The sequence below is a fragment of the Ovis canadensis genome, chromosome 21, assembly GCF_042477335.2.
Source record: "Ovis canadensis isolate MfBH-ARS-UI-01 breed Bighorn chromosome 21, ARS-UI_OviCan_v2, whole genome shotgun sequence".
In the NCBI taxonomy this organism is placed as follows: Eukaryota; Metazoa; Chordata; class Mammalia; order Artiodactyla; family Bovidae; genus Ovis; species Ovis canadensis.
Genome location: NC_091265.1, coordinates 53991609 through 54016605, shown reverse-complemented (window position 1 = coordinate 54016605; position 24997 = coordinate 53991609). Strand labels below are relative to the sequence as shown.

The following is a 24997-nucleotide window of genomic DNA, read 5'->3' as shown; positions in this document are numbered from 1 at the left end:
TTATTTTCCTTTCTCAGTGCTCAGAATGATGAGTTGGTGTCCTAGCAGTCTATCACAGTGACAAATTAGATGTTGCCTATTAACATTGGGACACATTTGGCCAGTTTAAATTTCAATATTAAAAACCTAAGATCATGGGATCCAGCCCCATCCCTCATGGCAAATAGAAGGAAAAATGTGGAAGCAATGACAGATTTCTTCATCTTAGCTTCTAAAACCACTGTAAATGGTGCCCGTGGCCACGAAATGAGAAGACATTAGCTTCTTGGCAGGAAATTCCTAAACATTCTGTCCAGTCCCCACTGGTCTTTGAAGTCCCTCCGTTTTCTGGTCCTTCATAATTCCCAAGATTATTTTGTGCATTTCTTTACCCTGAAAGAAAGCCTGAAATCAGCCATCTCTTTAAGATCGTCTAATGGGAAATGTATTTAGAAGCTACATGTTAGATCTCAGAATAGTCACAGTCATCAAGTTTACACTGCTTCTAGGCTTTACAGTGGTTGGAGGAGGAAGTACAAATTTTCCTTAAAATTAAAATAAAAGGGAATACAATTAGTTTGTGCAAACTTATGCTTTCAGTTTAAGATTTAAGACAGCAGGGTTTGAATTAAAATTCTTTATGTTATGTGTGAACCTCTTTTTCTAGCCACTGAAAGGCTTACTTCAAAACATTAATTTTAATTATCATCTTGCTTTTACGTGATAACATACATACGATTCTGTCACAATAACAGAAACAATATAAGGAACAATAAGTTGTTGATTTTTGCTCACCTCAGCTGCGATGGCAGTGCATGTTCATGATGGCTACAAAGGCAGCATAGAAGCATGGCAGAGAGGAATTACCCCACGTCCAAATCAGAGGTATCAACCAAGAGGAGCTACCCTACTTCAAAGTAAGGAGCAGCGGCTGTGCTTTGCTGGAAAGCGGTGAAGTGATACCCCACGTCCAAGGTAAGAGAAGCCCAAGTAAGATGGTAGGCCCTGAGAGAGGGCATCAGAGGGCAGACAGACACATTCACAGACAACTAACCAAACTGTCACATGGACCACAGCCTTGTCTAACTCAATGAAACTAAGCCATGCCGTGTGGGGCCATTCTAGACGGATGGGTCATGGTGGAGAGGTCTGACAGAATGCGGTCCACTGGAGAAGGGAATGGCAAACCACTTCAGTATTCTTGCTTTGAGAACCCCATGAACAGTATGATGAGGCAAAAAGATAGGATACTGAAAGATGAACTCCCCAGGTCGCTAAGGTGCCCGATATTCTACTGGAGATCAGTAGAGAAATTACTCCAAAAAGAATGAAGGGATGGAACCAAAGCAAAGAAAACACCCATCTGTGGGTGGGTCTGGTGATAGAAGCAAGATTCGATGCTGCAGAGAGCAATATTGCATAAGAACCTGGATTGTTATGTCCATGAATCAAGGCAAATTGGAAGGGGTCAAACAGGAGATGACAAGAGTGAACATAGACATTCTAGGAATCAGCAAATTAAGATGGACTGGAATGGGTGAATTAAACTCAGATGACCATTATATCTACTACTGTGGACAGGAATCCCTTAGAAGAAATGGAGTAGACTTCATAGTCAACAAAATAGTCTAAAATGCAGTCTCAAAAATGACAGTATGTTCTCTGTGCGTTTCCAAGATGAATTATTCAATACCATGGTAATCCAAGTCTAGGCCACCATCAGTAAGGCTGAAGAAGCTGAAGCTCAACAGTTCCATGAAGACTTACAAGACCTTCTAGAACTAATGGCCAAAAAAGTTATCTTTCTCATTGTAGGGGACTGGAACGCAATAGTAGGAGTCAAGAAACACCAGGAGTAACATGTATATTTGGACATGGAGTACAGAATGAGACAGGGCAAAGGCATTTTGCCAAGAGAAAGCACTGGTCATAGCAAATACCCTCTTCCAACAACACAAGAGAAGACTCTACACATGGACATAACCAGATGGTCGGCACCAAAATCAGATTGATTATATTCTTTGCAGTCAAAGATGGAGAAGCTCTATACAGTCAGCAAAAACAAGACTGGGAGCTGATGGTAGCTCAGACCATGAACTCCTTATTGGCAAATTCTGACTGAAATTGAAGAAAGTGGAGAAAAGCACTAGACCATTCAGGTATGACCTAAATCAATTCCTTTATGACTATACAAAGGAAGTAGAAATAGATTTAAGGGACTAGATCTGATAGACAGAGTGCCTGGTGAACTATGGACAGAGGTTCATGACATTGTACAGGAGACAGGAATCAAGACCATCCCCAAGGAAAAGAAATCCAAAAAAGCCAAATGGCTGTCTGAGGAGGCCTTACAGATAGCTATGAATGAAGGGAAGCAAAAACCAGAGGAGAAAAGCAAAGATTTACCCATTTGAATGCAGAGTTCTGAAGAATAGCAAGGAGAGATAAGAAAGTCTTCCTCAGCGATCAATGCAAAGAAATAGAGGAAAACAACAGAATGGGAAAGCCTAGAGATCACTTCAAGAAAAGGAGAGATATCAAGGGAATATGTCATGTAAAGATGAGCTCAATAAAGGACAGAAATGATATGGACCTAACCGAAGCAGAAGATTTTAAGAAGAGGTGGCAAGAATACACAGAGGAACTGTACAGAAAAGATCTTCACAACACAGATAATCACGATGGTGCGATCACTCACCTAGAGCCAGACATCCTAGAATGTGAAGTCAATGGGCCTTAAGAAGCATCACTATGAACAAAGCTAGTGGAGGTGATGGAATTCCAGTTCAGCTATTTCAAATCCTAAAAGATGATGCTGTGAAAATGCTGCACTCAATATGCTAGCAAATTTAGAAAACTCAGCAGTGGCCACAGGACTGGACAAGGTCAGTTTTCATTGCAATCCCAAAAAAAGGCAGTGACAACAAGAAACTACCACACAATTACACTCATCTCACACACTAGTAAAGTAATGCTAAAAATTCTCCAAGCCAGACTTCAGCAATACGTGAATCATGAACTTCCAGATGATCAAGCTGGTTGTTGAAAAGGCAGAGGAACCAGAGATCGTATTGCCAACATATGATGGATTATCAAAAAAGCAGGAAAGTCCAGAAAGACACCTACTTCTGTTCTACTGACTATGCAAAAGCCTTTGACTGTGTGGATCACAATAAAATGTGGAAAATTCTGAAGGAGATGGGAATACAGGACCACCTGAATTGCCTCTTGAGAAACTTGTATGCAAGTCAGGAAGCAGCAGTTAGAACTGGACTTTTGAGCAGTGGTTTGGGGAAGAATCTTGAGTGTCCCTTGGACTGCAAGGAGATGCAACCAGTCCATCCTAAAGGAAATCAGTCCTAAATGTTCACTGGAAGGACTGATGCTGAAGCAGAAACTCCAATACTTGGCCACCTGATGCAAAGAGCTGACTCAGTTGAAAAGGCCCTGATATTGGGAAAGATTGAAGGAAGGAGGAGAAGGGGATGACAGAGGATGAGATGGTTGGATGGCATCACCAACTCAAGAGACATGAATATGTGTGGACTCCGGATTGGTGATGAACAAGGAGGCCTTGTGTGCTGCCATTCAAGGACTCACAAAGAGTTGAACACGACTGAGCAACTGAACTGAACTGAAGTTGTTGAATATATTGTCAGACTTCTTTCCTTTTTTTCTTTTGGTTTCCTTTGGTTTTGTTTTGATGGGCAGGAGTTTTGTTTTTCCTTAAACGATATTCCACTCTGAATGTAGAGTCATAAGTGAATTTTAAAGCCAGTTAAGTAATGTGTTGTTATAGGTAGCTGGTCAACAACTTGATGCAATTAGATTTATTAGTCTTTGTTCTCAATTTGTTCAGTTCAGATCAGTCCTTCAGCTGTGTCCATCTCTTTGCAACGCCATAGACTGCAACGTGCCAGGCTTCCCTATCCATTACCAACTCCCAGAGCTTTCTCAAGCTCATGTCTATCGACTTGGTGATGCTATCCAACCATCTTACCCTCTGTCTTCTGCTTCTCCTCTTGCCTTCAATCTTTCCTAATCAGGGTCTTTTCCAATGAGTCAGCATATTTAGTATGCATACAGTCACTTTTAAAATCAACCAACATGAATTCAATTCCTCTCTGTTCCCACTGCACTCCCAAATCTAGGGCAGAAACAAAAAACTGCAGAGACTGAAGGCTGATTCCAGCACATTTTGTGGAGATTTTTGTCCCCCCCCCCTTTTTTTTTCGGGAAAATAAAATTAGTTGCTAATATTGAAATCAGTATATTGTACATAAATATCCAAACTTCTGATTTTCTTGAAAACATGGCCAACTGGCCTGTTTTCCAGCATGGGTGAAGTGGAGGAAAGTCTGCTCCCAGAAGTAAGGCCTGTGCTGCCCAGATTCCAACATGGCCACCTAGTCCTAGTATCATATTTCCTGCCTCCTGGGGCCGTGAGTTTGTGAGAACTAGACTTCTAGCTCTCTTAAGATAAAGGCTACTTTTGTCTTGATCAACTTTGACTTTGAAGCCTTTAACCTAGAACCTAGCACACAGTTCTTCCTTGTACAGTTGTTGGATGCTATAAAATATCTTGCGGATGCATCTGATATTTCTTCCAATAGTGAAACCATGCAATTGAAGTACTGCTCTGCCCTAAAACTTTGATGCAGCCTGGCATCATAGATGCCCCTGATGTCTGCTATTAGACCCACTACCTAAAGCCAGTTGTATGTCCCTGGGCTGTCCCTGAAGTCTTCACTTTGCCATTTGACAACTTATCATCCTAGCAATGTCCTTGGCAACGAAGAGAAATGCGAAATCAGTAATGCGAAGTCTCACGAAGTCAGTAATGCATATTTCCCGAAGTAGCCAGGAAGATGACATGAAACCACACCTGTCGAGCATGGCCCCTAATATCCATTTTCATGATGTTGTTAGCAGTTTTTTCTCTAAGTAGGCGAGGTTTTCCATCTTCTTAGATGTCCATGCAGATCAGCTTGATTTTCCAGCCAAGATTCAAGGAAGAGATTACAGCTCAATTCTCTGTATTCTAAAAAGCTTCAAAGTCCATTCGCCAAGGACACTAATGAAGGTAAAGTTTTTATTGAGACCTTTGTGTCTTTTTCAGATCTTTTAGTGGCCTGAACGGGGAAACTAGGATAGGTCAGAGCATATATAACTAGGGGCTCCTGGTTACCACTACATGGTAAGAATCCAAACTTCCCTGAGTACTTGGTGCCAGAAAAGAAGCATGAAGTGGCTGGTGCTCCTCGGGCTGGTGGTCTTCACAGAGTGCATAGTCAAGTAAGTATGGGGACTGTATGTCACATCATATTCCTTTCTCTGATTTTTCTTTTCATCTGATTATTCTTCCAACCATCAGGTTTAGAAGGGAAAGGAAAATTACTGTAAGAGTCTTAAAGTTCAACTCTGACTTATTGTTAAGTAACTTGCTATAGGAACTGTGGATCCCAAAGTCTCGGTATAGATTTGGGTTGCACAACACTTGGGGTCCAGTCATGTCATGACCTGTTGAAAATGCAACTCCTTGCAACTGTTCAGTGCACAGTCTATGCAGATGTTGATGTGGCCCTGTGGAATAGCACCTTTCTACATTTTGTTCAACATGGCCTCTTTTTTCCCTATTTCAATGTGTATATGCCTATGTCTGCATCTCTGTATCACTGTCATTTATCTCTCCATCTCTTTGGAAGTCACTGGGAGTCTATTTCTCTTTGTGTTGTTTGCTTTTAATTTTTTCACTTGACTCATCCTTCCTTCTCAAACCTCTGAATTTCCCTTACTTGTTCCCTATATCTTGTATTCTTATTTCGACTCTCCTCTTTCAACTTGGAGAAAGATAAACTGTCTTATATCTGACAAGCAGTGTGACAACACCCAACTCAGAAACCTCTTGCATTTCAAATTTCTCCCTTGTAAATAGAATAAGACTCCCTCGTCTACCTCCTTCCTTGAGGTTCTTTGAGAAGGAATGAGTGGGATGGCAACAGCAATGCTAATGGCTTTCATTGTTGACAATTCCTATTTATCAGGTTCCTTATATCCATCACTTCACTTATCCCCAAGGTAACCTATTTGAAGGGTTTGTACTGTTACATTCCACCATTTTACCGAAGGGGACACTGAGACACCACATGGTCATATGGCTTACCCAAGATGGCAGAAAAGAACCTGTATTCAAATCTATCTCTTTGCCATGGTATATGCATAAAATTCTGATAATAATGTGCCTCATAAAAATGATTAGAAAACACACAGGGCCATTACAATGACAGTTATACCTTAACACTGACAGCTAATTGTAGCATCTTCTTTGTTTTCTTTGTCAAATGCTTGGTGAAAGAATACCTCTAAGGAGAGTGAAGACCATGAGAAAAACCCTCAGTGGAAAAAACATGCTGAACGATGTTTTGATGGAGCATCCTTACAGACTGCCCCAGATTTCTTTTCGTGGTTCAAATCTAACTATTCACCCACTGAGAAACATCAGAGATGTGAGTATTTTGGGGGGATCATGCTCCACAGCATTCCCTGGTGCTCTAGCTTAGCATGGGGCTCATCTGGAGGTGCCAGGTGGGATGTTGGAGTTGGGGTTCCTGCAGGAGGCTGAGACACTGGAAAACAAGGACCCCACCGAGAGGAGAAGGCATTCTCATCCTCAACTGTTGGTCTTTGTGACTGGGCCTGGCCATTACCAGGTGGCAGGTAAATATCCATTTCTGTGTCAAACATGTGTCATTAGTTTGAGAGTGATTGTTCCTTCTGAACTAAGTGAGCGCCTCAGTTACAGATGAAGAGTGAACTATCACAGATCAAAAGGTAGAACCAAATGCAAAGCAATTGTGAATCCCCAGGCAGAGGAATTCGGTTTCCACAGATGCAAGAACAACAGCAGGAAAAAGTTACTGAACCTGTATTCCGTGTATGATCATAAGAATATAACACAGTGCTTACTGTTTTTAGGTTAGAAAAGGGCTTAATTTGTCTTCAAAAATGCCCATGCCAGCCTGAGAGATAGGCAAAGAGTAAATACATATCAAATGAAAGGGTCACCTGTGTGGTGTTGATTGGATGTGGTCTGAGTTTGGAGGGGGTGGCTGGAGTTGATCAAGAGGGACCTTCTGGAGAAGGGGGTGGTAAGGCTTGGTTTGAAGAGACTACAGAGATTCTCAAATGAAGGCACCAGGACTTCCCTGGGTGTCCAGTGGTGCTAGAGGCCCAGTGGTTATGCCTCTAGGCTTCCCATGCAGGAGATACCACTTCAACGCCTGTTCATAGAGTCAATACCTTGCATACAATGTAGCACAGGAAAAATATATCAAATGCAGATACCTCTGTGACAACCAAAGTCTGTGAACTGAACGGTGGTTAGAAAGTGGTCTCAAGAGATACATGATACCCAAAGGGAGGCATCAGTGTGGGAGTAGAGGGTAGCCAATATGCACTAACCCACTCGCTCCTTCTCCATGTAGACATTCTACGTGGGTAACATCACCATCGGAACACCCCCTCAGGAATTCCAGGTTGTCTTTGACACAGGCTCATCTGTTTTGTGGGTGCCCTCCGTCTTTTGCAACAGCTCAACCTGTTGTGAGTACAGACACCCCATACCCGAATGATCTTTCACTTGCCCTGCCACCCTGTTTCCACCCTTGGCACCTGATGACACTCATCTCTTGTGTATGCAGCTACACACGTTAGGTTCAGGCATCATCAGTCTTCCACCTTCCGGCCTACAAATAAGACGTTCTGGATCAACTATGGAGCTGGGAGAATGAAAGGAGTTGTTGCTCATGACACCGTTCGGGTAACAGTGTAACAAATGCTGAGTCAGGACTGGATATGAGGTGACCACTGCTTGCGAAACAGATGCAGGACCATCAGGCAGGACTCTTCCTAGCCTAACTCCCATAAATATTGGCCATCTTATCCACAGGATAATGTCTCTGGGGTGGCAGTGCCTGTGGTGACACACGAGCAAACAGATTAGCTAACTCAGAGTGTGTCTTGAGGTGTGGACTTGCAGCTCCTCTGCCCATGAATGAACCTGTTCAAGGTTCATTGCGCTCAGAGCGAGAATGGATAAAAGCACCCACTTTTATTTTAACAGACTACTCCCACCACTTTCCGGTATTAACTGGTTTAATTCTGCAACAACCCCACAAAGCCGTTACTCTGATTAGCTCATGAGACATATGAGGAAACTGAGGTCCAGACAGCAAGGGCCTTGCTGAGAGCACACATGTGATAAAAGGTGGAGTTAGGCTGGCTTTTCAGGACTGAAGTTGCTGTGCGGTGTTTGGGGACAGGATAAAACTGATCTGGGGACCCTGGGTGCAGTCAAGGCCTTCAGCTATCCAGAGTGGGAAACTGGAGGGAGTTTCCAGTCAAGGGACCTGATAAATGAGTTCTCACTCTAGAGGACCCTTGAGAGTCTAATAAATCTATGGCTTGCCTCCCCCAAAATACTTGAGTAGTTCCCCTCTCGCTCTTTCTCTCTCATACACACTCGCAGAAATATATACATATCCCCAAAAGTGAATTCCCCAGGCAGTAATTTCATAGAACCCTGCAAGCAAGATTGTCTTTTTGGCTTCTGTCTTCCTGGACAGATGCAGAATCCACAATACCTTACAGAGAATTCAGTCCATTCCTGTCATTAGGTCACAGTGATGACAAAGAAAAAGCTATCTTGCTCTCCACTCATTTTGTCCATAAGGTGGCACCAATGGGACCTGATCTGACTCTTGGTTGCCCCACCTGGACTGAAGCCACGAGGCAAATCTGACTCATTCAGGTGGTGTGTTTCTGAGGGGCAGATGTTTTAAAATTCACATCCTGTCTCAAATGGAACCCAAATTCCCCTTCTACCTTGCTCTAACCATCTGTGGGCAACCAAAGACACAGCCCAGCCTCAATTCTTCTCTAAAGATCTAATGGAAATGCACCCCAACCCAGTCCTAGCCCCCACTTCACATATCTGTAAGTTGGAACACTCTTCTGTCCCACAGATTGGGGACCTTGTAAGTACTGACCAGCCATTTGGACTAAGCATGGCAGAATACGGGTTTGAGGGCAGAAGGTTTGATGGCATCTTGGGCTTGAATTACCCCAAACAATCCTGCTCTAGACCAATCCCCATCTTCGACAAGCTGAAGAATCAAGGTGCCATTTCTGAGCCTGTTTTTGCCTTCTACCTGAGCAAGTAAGTCTGAGATAAACAATTCTTTTCTCCAAATTAGCTGTAAGATGCTTTCAGTTGCACAAAAATTATAGAACTCTTAATAAAGAAGTGTCCAGGAGAAGGCAATGGCACCCCACTCCAGTACTCTTGCCTGGAAAATCCCATGGACAGAGGAGCCTGGTGGGCTGCAGTCCATGGGGTCGCTACTAGTGGGACACTACTGAGCGACTCCACTTTCACTTTTCACTTTCATGCTTTGGAGAAGGAAATGGCACCCCACTCCAGTGTTCTTGCCTGGAGAATCCCAGGGACAGGGGAGCCTGGTGGGCCGCCGTCTATGGGATTGCACAGAGTTGGACACGACTGAAGCGACTTAGCAGCAGAGAGTAATATAATCAAGGATAAGTATGGCCCCAGGGGCCTACCTGTTTTCACAACTGGCTTTTATAAATAAAATTTTAATGGAACACAACTCTACTCCTGGGCTCAAGACCAGTAACTTGGTCTACGGGTTAAGTCATGAGGGAGGCAAATGGAAGGCAACAGGAAACAATTTGGAGGAAGATACATTACGATTTGCTTATGAATTTGATAAGGAAGGAAGGAGAAAGATAGTGGATATATTTCATTCCTCATTAGCATTTAAAAGAGAGCCCAGGACCAGCTCCCCAATTTGTGGAGCCACTGAGAAATGAAAGTATGGGATATAAAAGTGTGGGACCCCTCATTCAAGAAATATTAGGCATTTCAAGACAGGGAGAGCAGAGGTGGCGTCCCTTCTGAGTGTGGGGCCCTTTGGACAGTGGAGGACACAGGCCAATGTACCCAACTCTGGGTGACCTGAACCCACACCCTTAGAACTCCCAGGCCTTGATTTTCCTGAAAAATGACAAGGTGGACACGGGGAAAGTCAAAACACTTCAGCACCCTGTCCTCTGAGGGTGTCTGAGCACTCAGGTTGCTGAAGGTCCAGGGCGTCTTCAGAAGACATAGTGGGTGGAGCTCAGACAAGTGATTCAGCTTCTAACCTCCTCTGTGCCACTCATGAGACAGTAACAGACCTCACTCTGGATCTCTATCTCTCCTGGACTCAATTTCTGCATCTATACATGGGGACCTCATTAAGGCCTTGATCGTTGGATCAGCATAGCTCTCAGACAGTGCTGTTGTTACTGTCCTCCAAGGTACCCCCCCCCCTCACTTCTTTCTACAGAGATGAGCAGGAGGGCAGTGTGGTGATGTTTGGTGGGGTGGACCACCGCTACTACAAGGGAGAGCTCAGTTGGGTACCACTGGTCAAAGCGGGTGACTGGACTATACACATAGACCGGTAAGCCTCTCCCTCAGAGGGTCAGCCCAAGTGATGCTCCCACTACTGTACATGGACACAGGCAGACACATACAAATACATTCTCAGACGCACAGTCACCCAGACATACACACCACCCACAACAACACAGGGAGACACACAGACACTTGGAAACATACAAGCACACACATACAAACCTACACAGAGACACATAAAAACATGCATAGAAAAAAAAAAAGGATAGCTAATCAGAGACACACAAGCACTCACAGATACACATACAAACACACAAACACATAAACACATAGATACACAAACAACCCATGGGTTCATAATCCCCAGGCCTTCTGAGAAAGGCTCTGACCAGGGTCCTAAAAGGGTCCAGAGAGGTCTGTGCAGCTGGGAGAGGGCTGCACCCACTGCCCTTTGAGGTGGGGAGCATGGTTAGAGGACTCTACAGTGTGGTGAACAGAGGATCATGGAGAATTTCACCAGCCTGGACAGAGTTATGATAAGATGACCAACTGTCCAGGGCTACCTAGGACATAGGAAGTTCTCAGTACAGATAAATGTCAGTTAAAAAACAGGGACAGTCCTGAGAAAATGGAGAAAATTGGTCTTCTTAGGGAGCAGCTACCCAGCAATGGAGAGAGGCTGGCTGCAGTCTTAAGACCTGAAAGCAACTCATAAAAAAGGCACCCCATGTTCATGGGCACACAATGGGGCATTGGCTATAACAGAGAATCAGGAAGGTGGAATCCTTGAGTGACCTAAGGACAAGAGGCATAATTGATAGGATTCTGCGTGATACCCTCAGACAAAAGCTGACCTATTCTTTGGCGTTTCTGTGGGCTAGTCATGTATTTCCTGGCCAGGGTCTCAGGGTCTGAGCTGGTAGTAGGAGCAGTGCTGGGAGACACCCTCTCCCAGAGGAGCCCCTCTCTCCCCCTAGTATGAGAATCTGCTGTCCCTGCAAATCTCCATCTTCACTCTGTGTGTGACCTGTTATTTGTTCCCGATCAGATACAGCTCTCTGGAGGTTTCTTATTGCTTTTTCAGTCTTCATTCACGCATTGAACAGAGAAGCATTGTGCATCCACTGTGTGCCAGGCACTTTAGAAAGGCAAGGAGAATAAAACTCGCCCTCACATCTAAGAAGGCGGATGTACATGAAGTGACTAGCCCACATAGTGAATTGTGACTTTGGTACATGCTAGACATGAGGAGGAGAAGGTAATGGCAACCCACTAAAGTACTTTGCCTGAAAAATCCCAAGGATGACAGAGCCTTGTGGGCTGCTCTCTATGAGGTCGCACAGAGTCTGACATGACTGAAGTGAGTTAACAGCAGCAGCAGCAGCAGTCATGAGGAAGGGTCTACAGAGAGTGACCAAGACAGGAGACTGATAAACACCGGGAGAAAGACTTCCCCAAAATAATGCAATTAAGATGGAATCTGGAAGATGAGAACAAATATGCTAGTCAAGGAGGAATGGAGTCTTCTAGGAAGGAAGACCAGCTTGTGTCAAGGTACAAAAGATCCTGGTTTATTCAAGTCCTGCATTTAGGATGTCAGGAAAGGTGCTGTGTCAAGAGCAAAGGAAAAGAGGGAAAGAGATGAAAGGCTGTTTACGAGACAGTCGGGAAGTGGGCAACTCTGGGGAGACTCAAGTGACCTTGATGCCCGCTTTCTTCCATTGTCTCTCAGCATCACCATGAAAAGAGAGGTTATTGCTTGTTCTGACGGCTGTGATGCCGTTGTGGACACCGGGTCATCTCATATCCAAGGCCCAGGAAGACTGGTTGATAACATACAAAAGCTCACTGGCGCCAAGCTACGAGGTTCCAAGGTGAGGGGTCATGACCCAGGGTCACTCCCAGTCTCCACACACAACATAGGATCTCCATACTCAAGCTCTCACCCTCTCTCTAACAGCACTACGTTTCATGTTCTGTGGTCAATACCCTGCCCTCTATTATCTTCACCATCAATGGCATCAACTACCCAGTGCCAGCTCAAGCTTACATCCTCAAGGTGAGGGGACAATACTAAGGGTTGGTTCTCAAACTGGAGCTTGCAGGAACCCTTGGGCTGCTGCTGGGAGGAGGGCATCCTCTGGCGGCCATGTCACACCATTGCAGATTCTGCTGAGCCCTGTGGCTGGGCCAATGCCTTCCACAAAACCAATCACTTGAGAGTAAGGGCTGTGTGGGACACTGATTTTCCTGAAATAAATATGAAGATACCACATGATATGGCATGGCGGGAGTCAGGGAGTGGGGAATACTAAGGTCCTCAGTCCTCAAAGAGTGTCAATTCAGTCTGAACCCTTAGGTGCATGAACATGAAATTCAGCTCTAGCATTCCCTGAAATAGGCCATGTTACAAGGAGAATGTCTGGGGACCATCCAAGTGTGAAGTCCCAGCATAAGTTAACAGTCTGCCTTACCTTCTCAAGATTTTTCTGCTTTGAATGATAAATTACATGGTCAGCCTAGTCCTCACGTGCATCTTCCCCTTGCTCTGAATAGGTGCCTCCTTTGTCAGTTGAGATACCCGACCCCTCAGTGGGGAGGTTGTAAAATAAGGTGTATGAAGGGCGCACAGTGACTGCTCAGCCCCAGCACAGGGTGAAGACTTCATGTCAGCTCCCTGCGAGAGTTCAGAACAGGCTGATGGGCTCAAAGAAGGCTTTGAGGAAGAGAGGGAATTTCAGGAATTCTAAAATGACAAACTCATTGAGCCATATGGAGGGTTGCTTGGTTCTAGGCAAAAGTGCACTGGATTTTATGCAAATGTCATCTCAAGGTGGTCTGCACTAAGGCCCTGGGGACTTACTAGGGCTGATGAGGGCTACAGACTGACCAGTGGGGATGGGGAGCCAGGGTACCTTACCCATCCAAGCCTGAAGTGGCCAAAGAGGATGAGTGTGGGCCAAAGGAGGCTTCTTAGAATTCCTGAGTTAAGTGTTCAAGGACGTGTTGTGGGCACTGCTCTATTTCAGATGGATAACCTACATTGAGTTACTTGGTAGCACAAGGAACTCCACTCAGTTATAACAGCCTGGATGAGAGGGGTGTCTCTGGTACCAGGATACCCGGATACACACGGTTGAGTCTCTCTACTGTCCACCTGAAACTCAGAATATTGTTAATCAGCTATATTCCAATGCAAAATAAAGCTTTTTAAAAAAATAAAGGACAGATTGTGAGGATTCAGGAGGAGAACCAGCATTCTCTGCAGAGAAAACAAGGGGCAGGAGTCAGAAGGAAATAAACAGGGAGTGAAGAGAACTATGGACACACTTGTTCTTTTCTAAATAATTATATTGAAGTGTGGCATAACTTCAGTGTTGCATTAAGTTCTCCTGCACAACAATGTGACTCAGTTATACACATAAACATTATATTTTTCTTATTCTTTTCCATGAATGCTGAATATAGTTCCTGATGCTCTACAATAGGACTTCGCCGTTTTACATTCTTCTGTTTCCCAACCTCCCAGTCTTCCACTCACCACACCCTTCCTCATGACAACCTGATGTCTTGGCCCTCTTTGGTTTTGGATGAACTCTCATATACCCTGCTGCTGAGAAAACCCCTTGATACTTACTAAAAATGGGAAATAAAATAATTTTGCTGGGTCTGGATATTGGGAGGACTCACTGGTAAGGGCCCATACTGACTGGTGTGTGTCTCTGACTCCTCCAGGATTCCAGAGGCCGCTGCTATATCGCCTTTAGAGAGAAAAGAGTGAGGACATCTACAGAATCCTGGGTCCTGGGTGACATCTTCCTGAGGCTGTATTTCTCAGTCTTTGATCGAGGAAATGACAGGATTGGCCTGGCACTGGCAGTGTAAATGCTTGGAGTGGTTCAGGAATCAGTAAGGATGTTCCTAAAACACATCACTCACACTTTGGGCAGTCCTGCCCAGGATGCTGGTAAACTGTATTTGGTGTTTTGTACACCCTATTCTCAGTAAAGAATAAAGGGTTTCACTCTTAATGGTGTTGAAGCAAATATTGCTGCTATTTGTGTCTGGTTGTGAAGGATCTAGAACCAAGTCTGAATCAACATTGAGAGGAGCCCTCCTCCAACTGGCTTCAAGGAAAGGGGAGACTCATTGAAATGATTCTGGGAATCCAGGATACAAGAATCAGAGCAAATACAAAGATCTCAGTGACTGGACCCAAGAAATCAGAAGTCATCAATTCTCTTTCACCCTCGCTATATCCCTTCAGTCTGCTTTGATGGTCTTAGCCTGGCAACTTTTTCCCTTAAGTCTTCTATACCTAGTGAGGGAGTTCAAGCTACCTACCCTAGGGTTTTAAGTCCTGAAGGCATCTCCTAGTAAGGAAAAAGGTTTGCAGACACCAGAGTTCAAGGGTGTTCTCTGAATGACCCACCTCAGTTCACATCAGCCATCCTGGCAGGGACAGGGGTCTTATGACTAGCTTCACATGGTCTTTGGCCCTAACTCAGCAGCACACATAATTTTTAATTTCCTCCAGAAATACATGACTGAAGCTGGGGAGAGGCAGCCCTAAGGACAGTAACTGGCAGATGGTCTAGGCCAAGAAAGAGTTTGTGATGACCCACAAACTCCACCACCTGCTCATTCGGAAGAATTATAAGGGGTAATAAAATAGACTCTTTGTCCCATCTCAGACGAACTTATCACTGGGCTTCTCCTCCAGGGGATGTTGGGTGAAGTGCTTCATGCAGAGCTGGTTCTCCCTTTTTCCCACACCCCAGGCACCGGCTCTCTGCCACATATGCCTGCTCTGTCCTTTCCAGTCCTACCTGGTAAGTGGTGGTCCCAGTGGATCCTTGAGCCATCCTCCTCCTCCAGAGCCCAGAATGCCCCTTCCTTGGCCTCCAATGCTGTTGAGGAGAATAAAATACATGAAATAGGAAACCCAAGGTACACAGAGACTTAAGCCTTTCTGAGCATCCTCCAGGGGTGGAGCTACAAAGTATTTGCTTGGAGCTGCCATGGTTAGGCTCTTTTGCAGTGGCAGAATCCATTCTTTCCACCTGGAAGCCCTCAGGAGAATCCTCAGCTGAGTCAGCAGGCATCACAGGTTGATTTCCTTTCAGATTGACTGATTTGATCTCCTTGTTGTATAAGGGACTCTCAAGAATCTTCTCAAGCACCACAGTTCAAAAGCTCAATTCTTTGGCATTCACCCTTTCATATGGTCCAGATCGCTCATCTATACATGATTACTGGAAATATAGCTTTGACACTACAGACCTCTGTAGCAAAGTGAGTCTCTGCTTTGTAATACACTGTGCAGGTTTTCATAGCCTTTCTTCCTTCCAATAAGCAAGTGTCTTTTTATTTCGGGCTACAGTCAAGGTCCATTATGGTTTTGGAGCCCAAGAAAATAAAATCTGCCACTGTTTCCACGTTTCCCTCATCTATATGCCATGATGTGGTGGGACCAGATGCCATGAATGTTGACTATATTATTGTGAAGACTGTTTTGAATGTTGAGTTTTAAGCCAGTTTTTGCATCTCCTCTCCTCATCAAGAGGCGCTTTAGTTCTTCTTTGCTTTCTGCCATTAGAGCAGTGTCATCTTCATATTCTTGGATGTTGATATTTCTTCCAGCAATCTTTATTCCAGCTTGGGATTTATGCAGTCCAACATATCGAATGATGTATCCTACATAGAAGTTAAATAACAAGAGTGAGAATGTACACCTTGTCATGTTTCTTTCCCAGTTTTAAATCTTTCAGTTCTTTATATGATCCTAACTGCTGCTTTTTGACCTACATACAGACTTTTCAGGAGTCGGGTAAGCTGATCTGATACTCCCATTTCCTTAAGAATTTTCCACAGTTTGTTGTGGTCCTTTATGTGAAAGGCTTTAGCATAATCAGTGAAGCAGATGGAAATGTTTTCTGGGGTTCCCTTGCTTTCTCTATGATCCAATGGATGTTGGCAATTTGATCTCTGGTTCCTCAAACTAGTTTGTACATCTGGAAATTCTCAGTTCATGTAGTGTTGAAGCTTACCTTGAAGGATTTTGAGCATTACCTTGCTAGCAGGTGAGATGAGTGCAATTGTGTGATAGGTTGAACATTCACTGGAATTGCCTTTATTTTTTTTTAATTTTTATTTTTGCTTTATTTTACTTTACAATACTGTATTAGTTTTGCCATACATTGACATGAATCCACCACAGGTGTACATGAGTTCCCAATCCCGAACCCCCTTCCCACCTCCCACCCCATATCATCTCTCTGGATCATCCCCATGCACCAGCCCCAAGCATCCTGTATCCTGCATCGAACATAGACTGGCAATTCATTTCTTACCTGATAGTATACATGTTTCAGTACATTGGAATGAAAATTGACCTTTTCCAGCACTGTGGCCACTGCTGAGTTTTCCAAATTTGGTGACATATTGAATGCAGCACTTTTAAAACCTCATTCTTCAGGATTTTTAAATAGCTCTACTGGAATTCCATCACTTCCCCTATCATTGTAGTGATGCTTCCTAAGGCCCATTTGACTTAATACTCCAGTATATCTGGCTTTGCATGAGTGACACAAGCATCATCCCTATCCTGGTCATTGTGACCATTTTTGTACAGTTCTTTTTTGCATTCTTGCCACCTCTTCTTAATCTCATCTGCTTCTGTTAGGTTTCTGACTTTTCTTTCCTTTATTGTGCCCATCCTTGCATGACGTGTTCCTCTGGTAGCTCCAATTTTCCTGAAGCGATCTATGCTTTACAATTCTATTATTTTCCTCTAATTCTTGCAGTATTCACTTATGAAGACTCTTATATCCCTGCCGGGGTCCAGTCCTGGTGGATCCAGGGTGATTTGAAGGGGAGACGGTGTAGGCGAGGAAAAACTTATTTATTTAGAAATATAAGATTAGGAAAAAAAAGTATAGTAGGAAAATTTAGTGGAGACAAGATGATGAATAACTTGATTTATGGGGAAAGCTGATAAAACCTCAGTACAAGAGGTTTGCACCATTTATGTTAGGCCACTGGTGCTCATTTGAATAGCCAAGGATGCCCCACCTTAGCCTCCCTCTCTCGTGGGCCTTAGAAGCCAGGGCAAGTAAGTAGAATTGGCGAGCCTCCATGCCCCAGGTAGGAATTCAGCCAGAAAATAGAGTAAGAAAAGACACAGGGGAAACCAATCTTTCCAGTGACTGGCCCATCCTCTATTGTCTGGAAGGACCTTTTATACTTTTGATTGTACATAGAGATCAGTGGATACAATGCCATTCTCCCAAATCATCCCACCCTCTCCCTCTCCCTCTGAGTCCAAAAGTCCGTTATACACATCTGTGTCTTTCGTGGCATTGTAAAAAAGAGAGAGAGAGAGAGAGAGAGAGAGAGAGAGAGAGAGAGAGAGAGAGAGAGAGAGAGAGATCAGTGGATAATACAAAATTATGCAGCATCAGCAGCCCTGACTCTTATTGAGACCAGGCTTTCTCTCCGTATACCTAGCTGTATACACAAGTCTTAGGTGATTTACATCACTTTCTCACCAGAAGGCCAATTAAGAGTTTATGGCCCTTTTCTGATAAGGGTCTGTCAACCAGAGAACTTCTTTGTGTTGTTCTTCCCAAAGTCTGGTGCCACTCTCAGAAAGCGCTAAATAATGTTACATTCTTACATAGCAAGGACACAACAATTTATAACAATGAAAGAAATACAGTGATTTATAACAAAGAGAAAAGTAATTAACTCAAAAGTCTAGTGTTGCTGACATCAAAACTACTATATTCTTATTTCTGCATCCCAATTACATAGATTAATATACTCCCAGGTGCCTAAAAGGTAAAGGATATGGAGGCCTGATGGCAAACATTAACTCAACAAATGAATCCCTTCATCAAACTAATTCTTAGCTCTAAAAAGGCTCTATATCTTTAAGATGTTTTAAGCTTCGTGTCTTTCGTGATGGGGGGCTGTAAACAATTCACAAGTTGTAAAAGGCCTGGCAGAACGGTCGGATAAGTTAGAAAGCCATCAAAGGGGATTAAACTGAGACATTATTTTTATATGCAGGAGACTGTTAACTGGAGCCCTAAGTTAATTCCTTTTAGAGGAAGGTGATAGGGGATGGCCCCCTGTTATGTCAGAAGAGTGGAAAACACAGTACAATAAGACAGGCAGACTCTGCTTTTTGGGGGTAGATGCTCAGGTAGAGGACCCCTTGAGACCTGACTCGCCTTGCCCACCAAGTCTCTCCACATGACCTTGTCATGGGTGGGATCTCTCGTGCTGGCTACCGGCATATCCCCTTGCCATTCTCTGGAAATCTGCATTCCATTTAGTATATCTTTCCCTTTCTGCTTTGCCTTTCACTTCTCTTATTTTCTCAGCTGTTTTTATGGCCTCCTTACATAACCCCCTTTCCTTCTCACATTTGTTTTTCTTGGGTTTGGTTTTGGTGACCACCTCCTGTACAATGTTACCAACCTCCATCCATAGATCTTCAGGCTTCCAGACCTAATCCCTTGAATCTATTTTTCATCTCCACTATAAAATCATAAGGGGTTTGATTTAGGTCATAGCTGAATGTTCTACTGGTTTTCCTTACTTACTTCAATTAAAGCATGACTACTTGCATCTGCCTAAGCATTGTTGCCAGATGACCACCCACCACTCCCAGTTGTTGTGGACCAAAAGCACACAATTTGAGGACTGTTACCCTGGGTTTGTGCTTGGCTTTTCATGTGCTTAGCTCTATGACCTTGATCAAGTAGCTTAACCTTAGTTTGCTCATCTGGTCAATGGGCACAATGATGATAATTCCACCTCTAGATTCATGTGTGCCTGCTAAGAAGAGGTGGCCCTGAGAGGGCTTCCTGGGTTCCTGAGTCTGGAAAAAGTATGAATTATTTTGCCACCTGGGGAAATGGAAATCTTCTGTGTAGAGGTTATGGCTGCCATCTCCAAGGATAAATACTGATTCAAGCCAAATGACATCTATCTCTGAACCTGACCCAGAACTCTGACTGAGCCGATGCTTCTGTTTTCTGGGCCCCAACAAGAGCGAATCATTACTGGCTCAGATTGCTCCCTTCCCAGGCTTACCAGTCAGCCTTTCCTTGTCAACTACTTCTAGCCTGAAATCACACTGCAAGCAGAGTTGTAAGGCTGTTGGTTTCTCTTCGGTTTCCCACATCTCCAGCATAGCAAGAAGTTGCTGTTACGGCTACTTGTCATAGAAACAACTATGTCTACCTGTAGAGTCCAATCTCCATGTGTTAAATGTAACTATCCCCATTTGGCGCCTCACATTTAAATTACCTACAGTTGCCTTAGAAACCTTCCTATGCCTGCTGTTTAACGACCAAATATGTGTGGACTTGATCTAGTTTTCTTTCCCAAGTATGATTCCAACCATGCAATGAAGTAACCAGACATTTAGTCATCTAACTACCCACAGGAATTGACAAAAGCAAACCACCCATCCATTTCTTGCTTGCCCCAAAACAACTTTGAAGTGATCTGCTGAAACAATGTGATACATTGGCATGTACACTCCAGAAGGGACACTTTTTCTGGATCCGTTTTACACCTAGTGCCAGATGGCTACCACAAGCCTTGCCCTCCAGCAGACGGTCACCTGGTTTTAGCAGAGTCAGCCCACTCCAGATCTCTTCGACATCCCTCAGTTAGATCTAGAGAAAAACTCAGTCAAAGCTCTCTCTCCTGCAGAAAACAGTTTTTTCTTTTCCTTTTTTTTTGTTTTTTTAGAAAACAATTTTTGGTAACACATTTTAAATCTTGTGCTCCTTCCCTTGGATTCAAGGACCTGTACCAGAGGATGGGAAACCTCCCCTTCCAACTGAATCTTTCTCCACTCCAAACAGGACCAGAGCCTTCACTGGACCCTGTGTCCTCATTGGTATCATTCAGTTGCTAAGCCATGTCTGACTTTTTGTGATTACATGTTCAGCAACAAAACAGGCCTCCCTGGCTTTCACTGTTTCATATAGTTTCCTCAAACTTATGTCCTTTGTATAGGTGATGCCATCTCATACTCTCATCTCTCTCCTTTTGCCCACAATCTTTCCCAGCATCAGGGTCTCTTCCAAAGAACTGGGTCTTGACATCATTGGCCTAAGTGTTGGGGCTTCATCTTCATCATCAGTCCTTCCACTGAATATTGCTCTACCACTTCCAAACTAAGCTCATGTTTCCAATCACCTAACAATATTGAACTTTGATAAAGTTTAATAGAAGTGGGATCTGGTCCTCTGGGAAATCCCAGCACTGCCGCCCTGCCTTTCTTTTACCATTCTCTCCACCTGGCATAGAATTGCTTCCCTACAGCTTCTCCAGCTTGAAGTGGCCTACTGCCTCAAAATTGTCACCTATCCATGGCTTGTTCTTTCCTCCTTCCTTAAAAACTTCTGCCTGCTCCCTGATTGTCCTCTGTACATCAGTTCAGTTCAATCTCTCAGTCATGTCCACTCTTTGCTATATCATGGGGTGCAGCATGCCAGGTTTCCCTGTGCATCACCAACTTCCAGAGCTTGCTCAAACTCATGTTCATCAAGCTGATGATGCCACCCAACAATTTTGTCTCGTGTCTTCTCCTTTGCCTTCTGCTTTTAATCTTTCCCACCATCGGTGTCTTTTATAATAAGCCAGTTCTACCCATCAATTGTCCAAAATAATAGAGGTTCAGCTTCAGCATCGGTCCTTCCAATGAATACTCAGGACTGGTTTCTTTAAGATGGACTGGTTGGATCTCCTTGCAGTCCAAGGGACTCTCAAGAGTCTTGTGCAGCACACAGTGCAAAAGTATCAATTCTTTAGTGCTCAGCTTAAACTCTCACATCCACTCAGGACTTCTCAAAAAACCATAGCTTTGATTGTACAGATCTTTGCTGGTAAAGTTATGTCTAAGCTTTTCAGTATTCTGTCAAGGTTTTTCATAGCTTTTCTTCCAAGGACCAAGTGTTGTTTTGTTTTGTTTGTTTTCCCACATGTGCAGTCACTATCTGCAGTTATTTTGGAGCGCAGGGAAATAAACTTTGTCACTGTGTTCATTGTTTCTCAATGTATTTGCCATGAAATAATGGAACTGGATGCACTAATCTTCTTTTTTTGATCTGTACGTACCTAATCAAGACCATCCCCAATAAAAAAAAATGCAAAAAGGCAAAATGGTTGTCTGATGATGCTTTAGAAATAACATAGAAAAGAAGATAAGCAAAAGGTAAGAGGGAAAAGAAACACATACAAATCTGAATGCAGAGTTCCAAAGATAGCAAGAAGAGATTTTATTTTATTTTTAAAAAATTTTTATTTTTACTTTATTTTACTTTATAATACTATATTGGTTTTGCCATACATTGACATGAATCCACCATGGGTGTACATGCAATCATAAACATGAACCCCCCTCCCACCTCCCTCCCCACAACATCCCTCTGGGTCATCCCCGTGCACCAGCCCCAAGCATGCTGTATCCTGCATTGGACATAGACTGGTGATTCGATTCTTACATGATAGTATACATGTTTCAATGCCATTCTCCCAAATCATCCGCCCTCTCCCTCTCCCTCTCCCTCTGAGTCCAAAAGTACACTATACACATCTGTGTCTTTTTTGCTGTCTTGCGTACAAGGTCATCATTGCCATCTTTCTAGATTCCATTTATATGTGTTAGTATACTGTATTGGTGTTTTTCTTTCTGGCTTACTTCACTCTGTATAATCAGCTCCAGTTTCATCCATCTCATCAGAACTGATTCAAATGTATTATTTTTAATGGCTGAGTAATACTCCATTGTGTATATGTACCACAGCTTTCTTATCCATTCATCTGCTGATGGACATCTAGGTTGTTTCCATGTCCTGGCTATTATAAACAGTGCTGCGATGAACATTGGGGTACATGTGTCTCTTTCAATTCTGGTTTCTTCTGTGTGTATGCCCAGTGGTGGGATTGCTGGGTCATATGGCAGTTCTATTTGCAATTTTTTAAGGAATCTCCACACTGTTTTCCATAGTGGTTGTACTATTTTGCATTCCCACCAACAGTGTAGGAGGGTTCCCTTTTCTCCACACCCTCTCCAGCATTTATTGCTTGCAGATTTTTGGATCACAGCCATTCTGACTGGTGTGAAGTGGTACCTCATTGTGGTTTTGATTTGCATTTCTCTAATAATGAGTGATGTTGAGCATCTTTTCATGTGTTTGTTAGCCATCCGTATGTCTAGCAAGAAGAGATTTTAGAAAAGCCTTCCTAAGTGATCAGTGCATAGATATCGAGGAAAACAACAGAATGGGAAAGACCAGAGATCTGCTCATGAAAATTAGTGGTATGGAAGAATGGCTTCATGCAAAGATGGGCCAAATAAAATACAGAAATATCATGGACCTAAGAGAAGCAGAATATATTAAGAAGTGATTGAAAGAATATATAGAAGAGCTATACAAAAAGGATATTAATCCAGATAAACACGATGGTGTGATCACTCACCTAGAGCTAGACATCCTGAAATGTGACATTAAGAGGGCCTTAAGAAGTATCACTACGAGTAAAGCTAGTGGTTGTGATGGAATTGTAGTTGAGCTATTTCAAATCTTAAAAGATGATGTTGTTAAAGTGCTTACTTAATACACTAGCAAATTTGGAAATCTCAGCAGTGACATGGGATTGGAAAGGCTGTTTTTATTGCAATCCCAAAGAAAGGTGATTTCAAAGAATGTTCAACTACCACACACTTACACTCATCTCACATGCTACCAAAGTAATTTCTCCAAGCCAATCTTCAACAGTACATGAACTGTGAAATCCCATATGTTTAAGCTGGATTTAGAAAAGGCAGAAGAACCAGAGATAAAATTGCCATCATCTACTGGATCATAGAAAAATCAAGAGAATTCCAGAAATGTACCTACTTCTGCTTTATTGGCCATATAAAAGCATTTGACAGCGTGGATCACAACAAACTGCGGAAAACTTACTGAGACTGGCATACAAGACCATCTTGCCTGATTTCTGAGAAATCTGTATGCAGGTCAAGAAGCAACAGTTAGAACTGAACATGGAACAGCAGACTGGTTCCAAATCAGGAAAGGAGTAAGTAAAGGCTGTATATTGTCACCCTGCTTATTTGAATTATATGCTGAGTACATCATGCAAAATGCCCAACTGGATGAAGCACAAGCTGGAATTACAGTTGCTGGGAGAAATATCAATAACCTCAGATATGCAGAAGAGACCACTCTCATGGCAGAACGTAAAGAGACACTAATGAGCCTCATGATGAAAGTGAAAGGAGAGAGTGAAACATCTGGCTTAAATTCCACATTCAAAAAATGAAGATCATTGCATTTCATTTCATCACTTCATGGAAGATAGATGGGGAAACAATGGAAACAGTAATAGACTTTATTTTTAGGGGCTTCAAAATCACTGCAGATGATGATTGCAGCCATGAAATTAAAAGATGCTTGCTTGTTTGAAGAAAAGTTATGACAAGCCTAGCAGCATTTTTAAAAGCAAAGAAATTACTTTGCTGAAAAAGTTCAGTATAGTCAAAGCTATTTTCCCAGTTGTCATATATGGATGTGACAGTTGGAGCATAAATAATGGTGAGTAATGAAGAATTGAAGTTTTTGAACTGTGGTGTTGGACAAGACTCTTGAGAGTCCCTTGGACTACAAGGATATCCAACGAGTCCATACTAAAGGAGATCAGTCCTGAATATTCATTGGAAGGACAGATGCTGAAGCTGAAACTCCAATACTTTGCCCAACTGATGTGAAGAACTTACTCATTAGAAAGACCCTATTACTGGGAAAGATTTAAGGGAGGAGGAGAAGAAGATGACCGAGGATGAGATGGTTGGATGGCATCACCTACTCGATGACATGAGTTTGAGCAAGATCCAGGAGTTGGTGAAGGACAGAGAAGCCTGGCGTGCTGCATTCCATGGGGTTGCAAAGAGTCAGACATGACTCAGCGACTGAACTGAACTGGACATACACCTTAGCAAATGCTATTTGTAACTGTCCAGTTTCTCCAGCTAGACAGGGCTCCCCAAATCCGCATATCCATAGTCTGCACCCAAGCACAGAAGTCACTGCCTAGCATTCACAAGGCATTCAGTGAGTTCTGATTGCCGGGGAACCTACATTTTGCTATACATAGAGGAGCAAAGGACTCATTTATTCTCCTGTGTCAAACAACTTGAAAATAGAAGAGATAAATGAAAGAGCAGTTTTTAACATCCAATGTCAGGCAGCAGAGAATGGATTCCTGAGGCAGGGAGCAAGCAAGGTGAGTTCTACAATGCCACTAATCTGTAAATAGTTTCTAACACATACATGCAAGGGCTATCTAGGCAGAGACAAACGGTCTCCCAAGAAGAAAGATTTGAGACTCTAGATAGTTAGAGTTCACTGGAGATAGCTACACACAGATAACTATGTGAGTGTACAGGTGATACCCTTCCAGTTTACAGCAGAGAGTTAATAGTACTGGTCTGGATTAAAGGGAACA

At 43.3% G+C, this 24997-nt stretch overlaps 1 protein-coding gene across 1 annotated transcript; it reads left to right on the top strand.

The window, feature by feature from the left end:
• The first annotated feature begins 5221 nt into the window (after positions 1–5221).
• Positions 5222–14344, top strand: LOC138427321 (pregnancy-associated glycoprotein 4-like). Its single transcript, XM_069566672.2, has 9 exons — positions 5222–5274; positions 6335–6485; positions 7464–7581; positions 7680–7798; positions 9003–9196; positions 10389–10505; positions 12192–12333; positions 12420–12518; positions 14195–14344. The coding sequence occupies exons 1-9, from the start codon at positions 5222–5224 to the stop codon at positions 14342–14344; spliced, it is 1143 nt and encodes a 380-aa protein (XP_069422773.2).
• Positions 14345–24997: the final 10653 nt, after the last annotated feature.

Excerpts from the sequence above, each read along its gene's own strand:
- LOC138427321 (XM_069566672.2), top strand. The coding sequence starts at position 5,222 with ATGAAGTGGCTGGTGCTCCTCGGGCTGGTGGTCTTCACAGAGTGCATA. Across the intron at positions 7,799-9,002 it reads TTGCTCATGACACCGTTCGG|ATTGGGGACCTTGTAAGTAC; the intron begins GTAACAGTGTAA and ends TCTGTCCCACAG. Across the intron at positions 9,197-10,388 it reads TTTGCCTTCTACCTGAGCAA|AGATGAGCAGGAGGGCAGTG; the intron begins GTAAGTCTGAGA and ends TTCTTTCTACAG.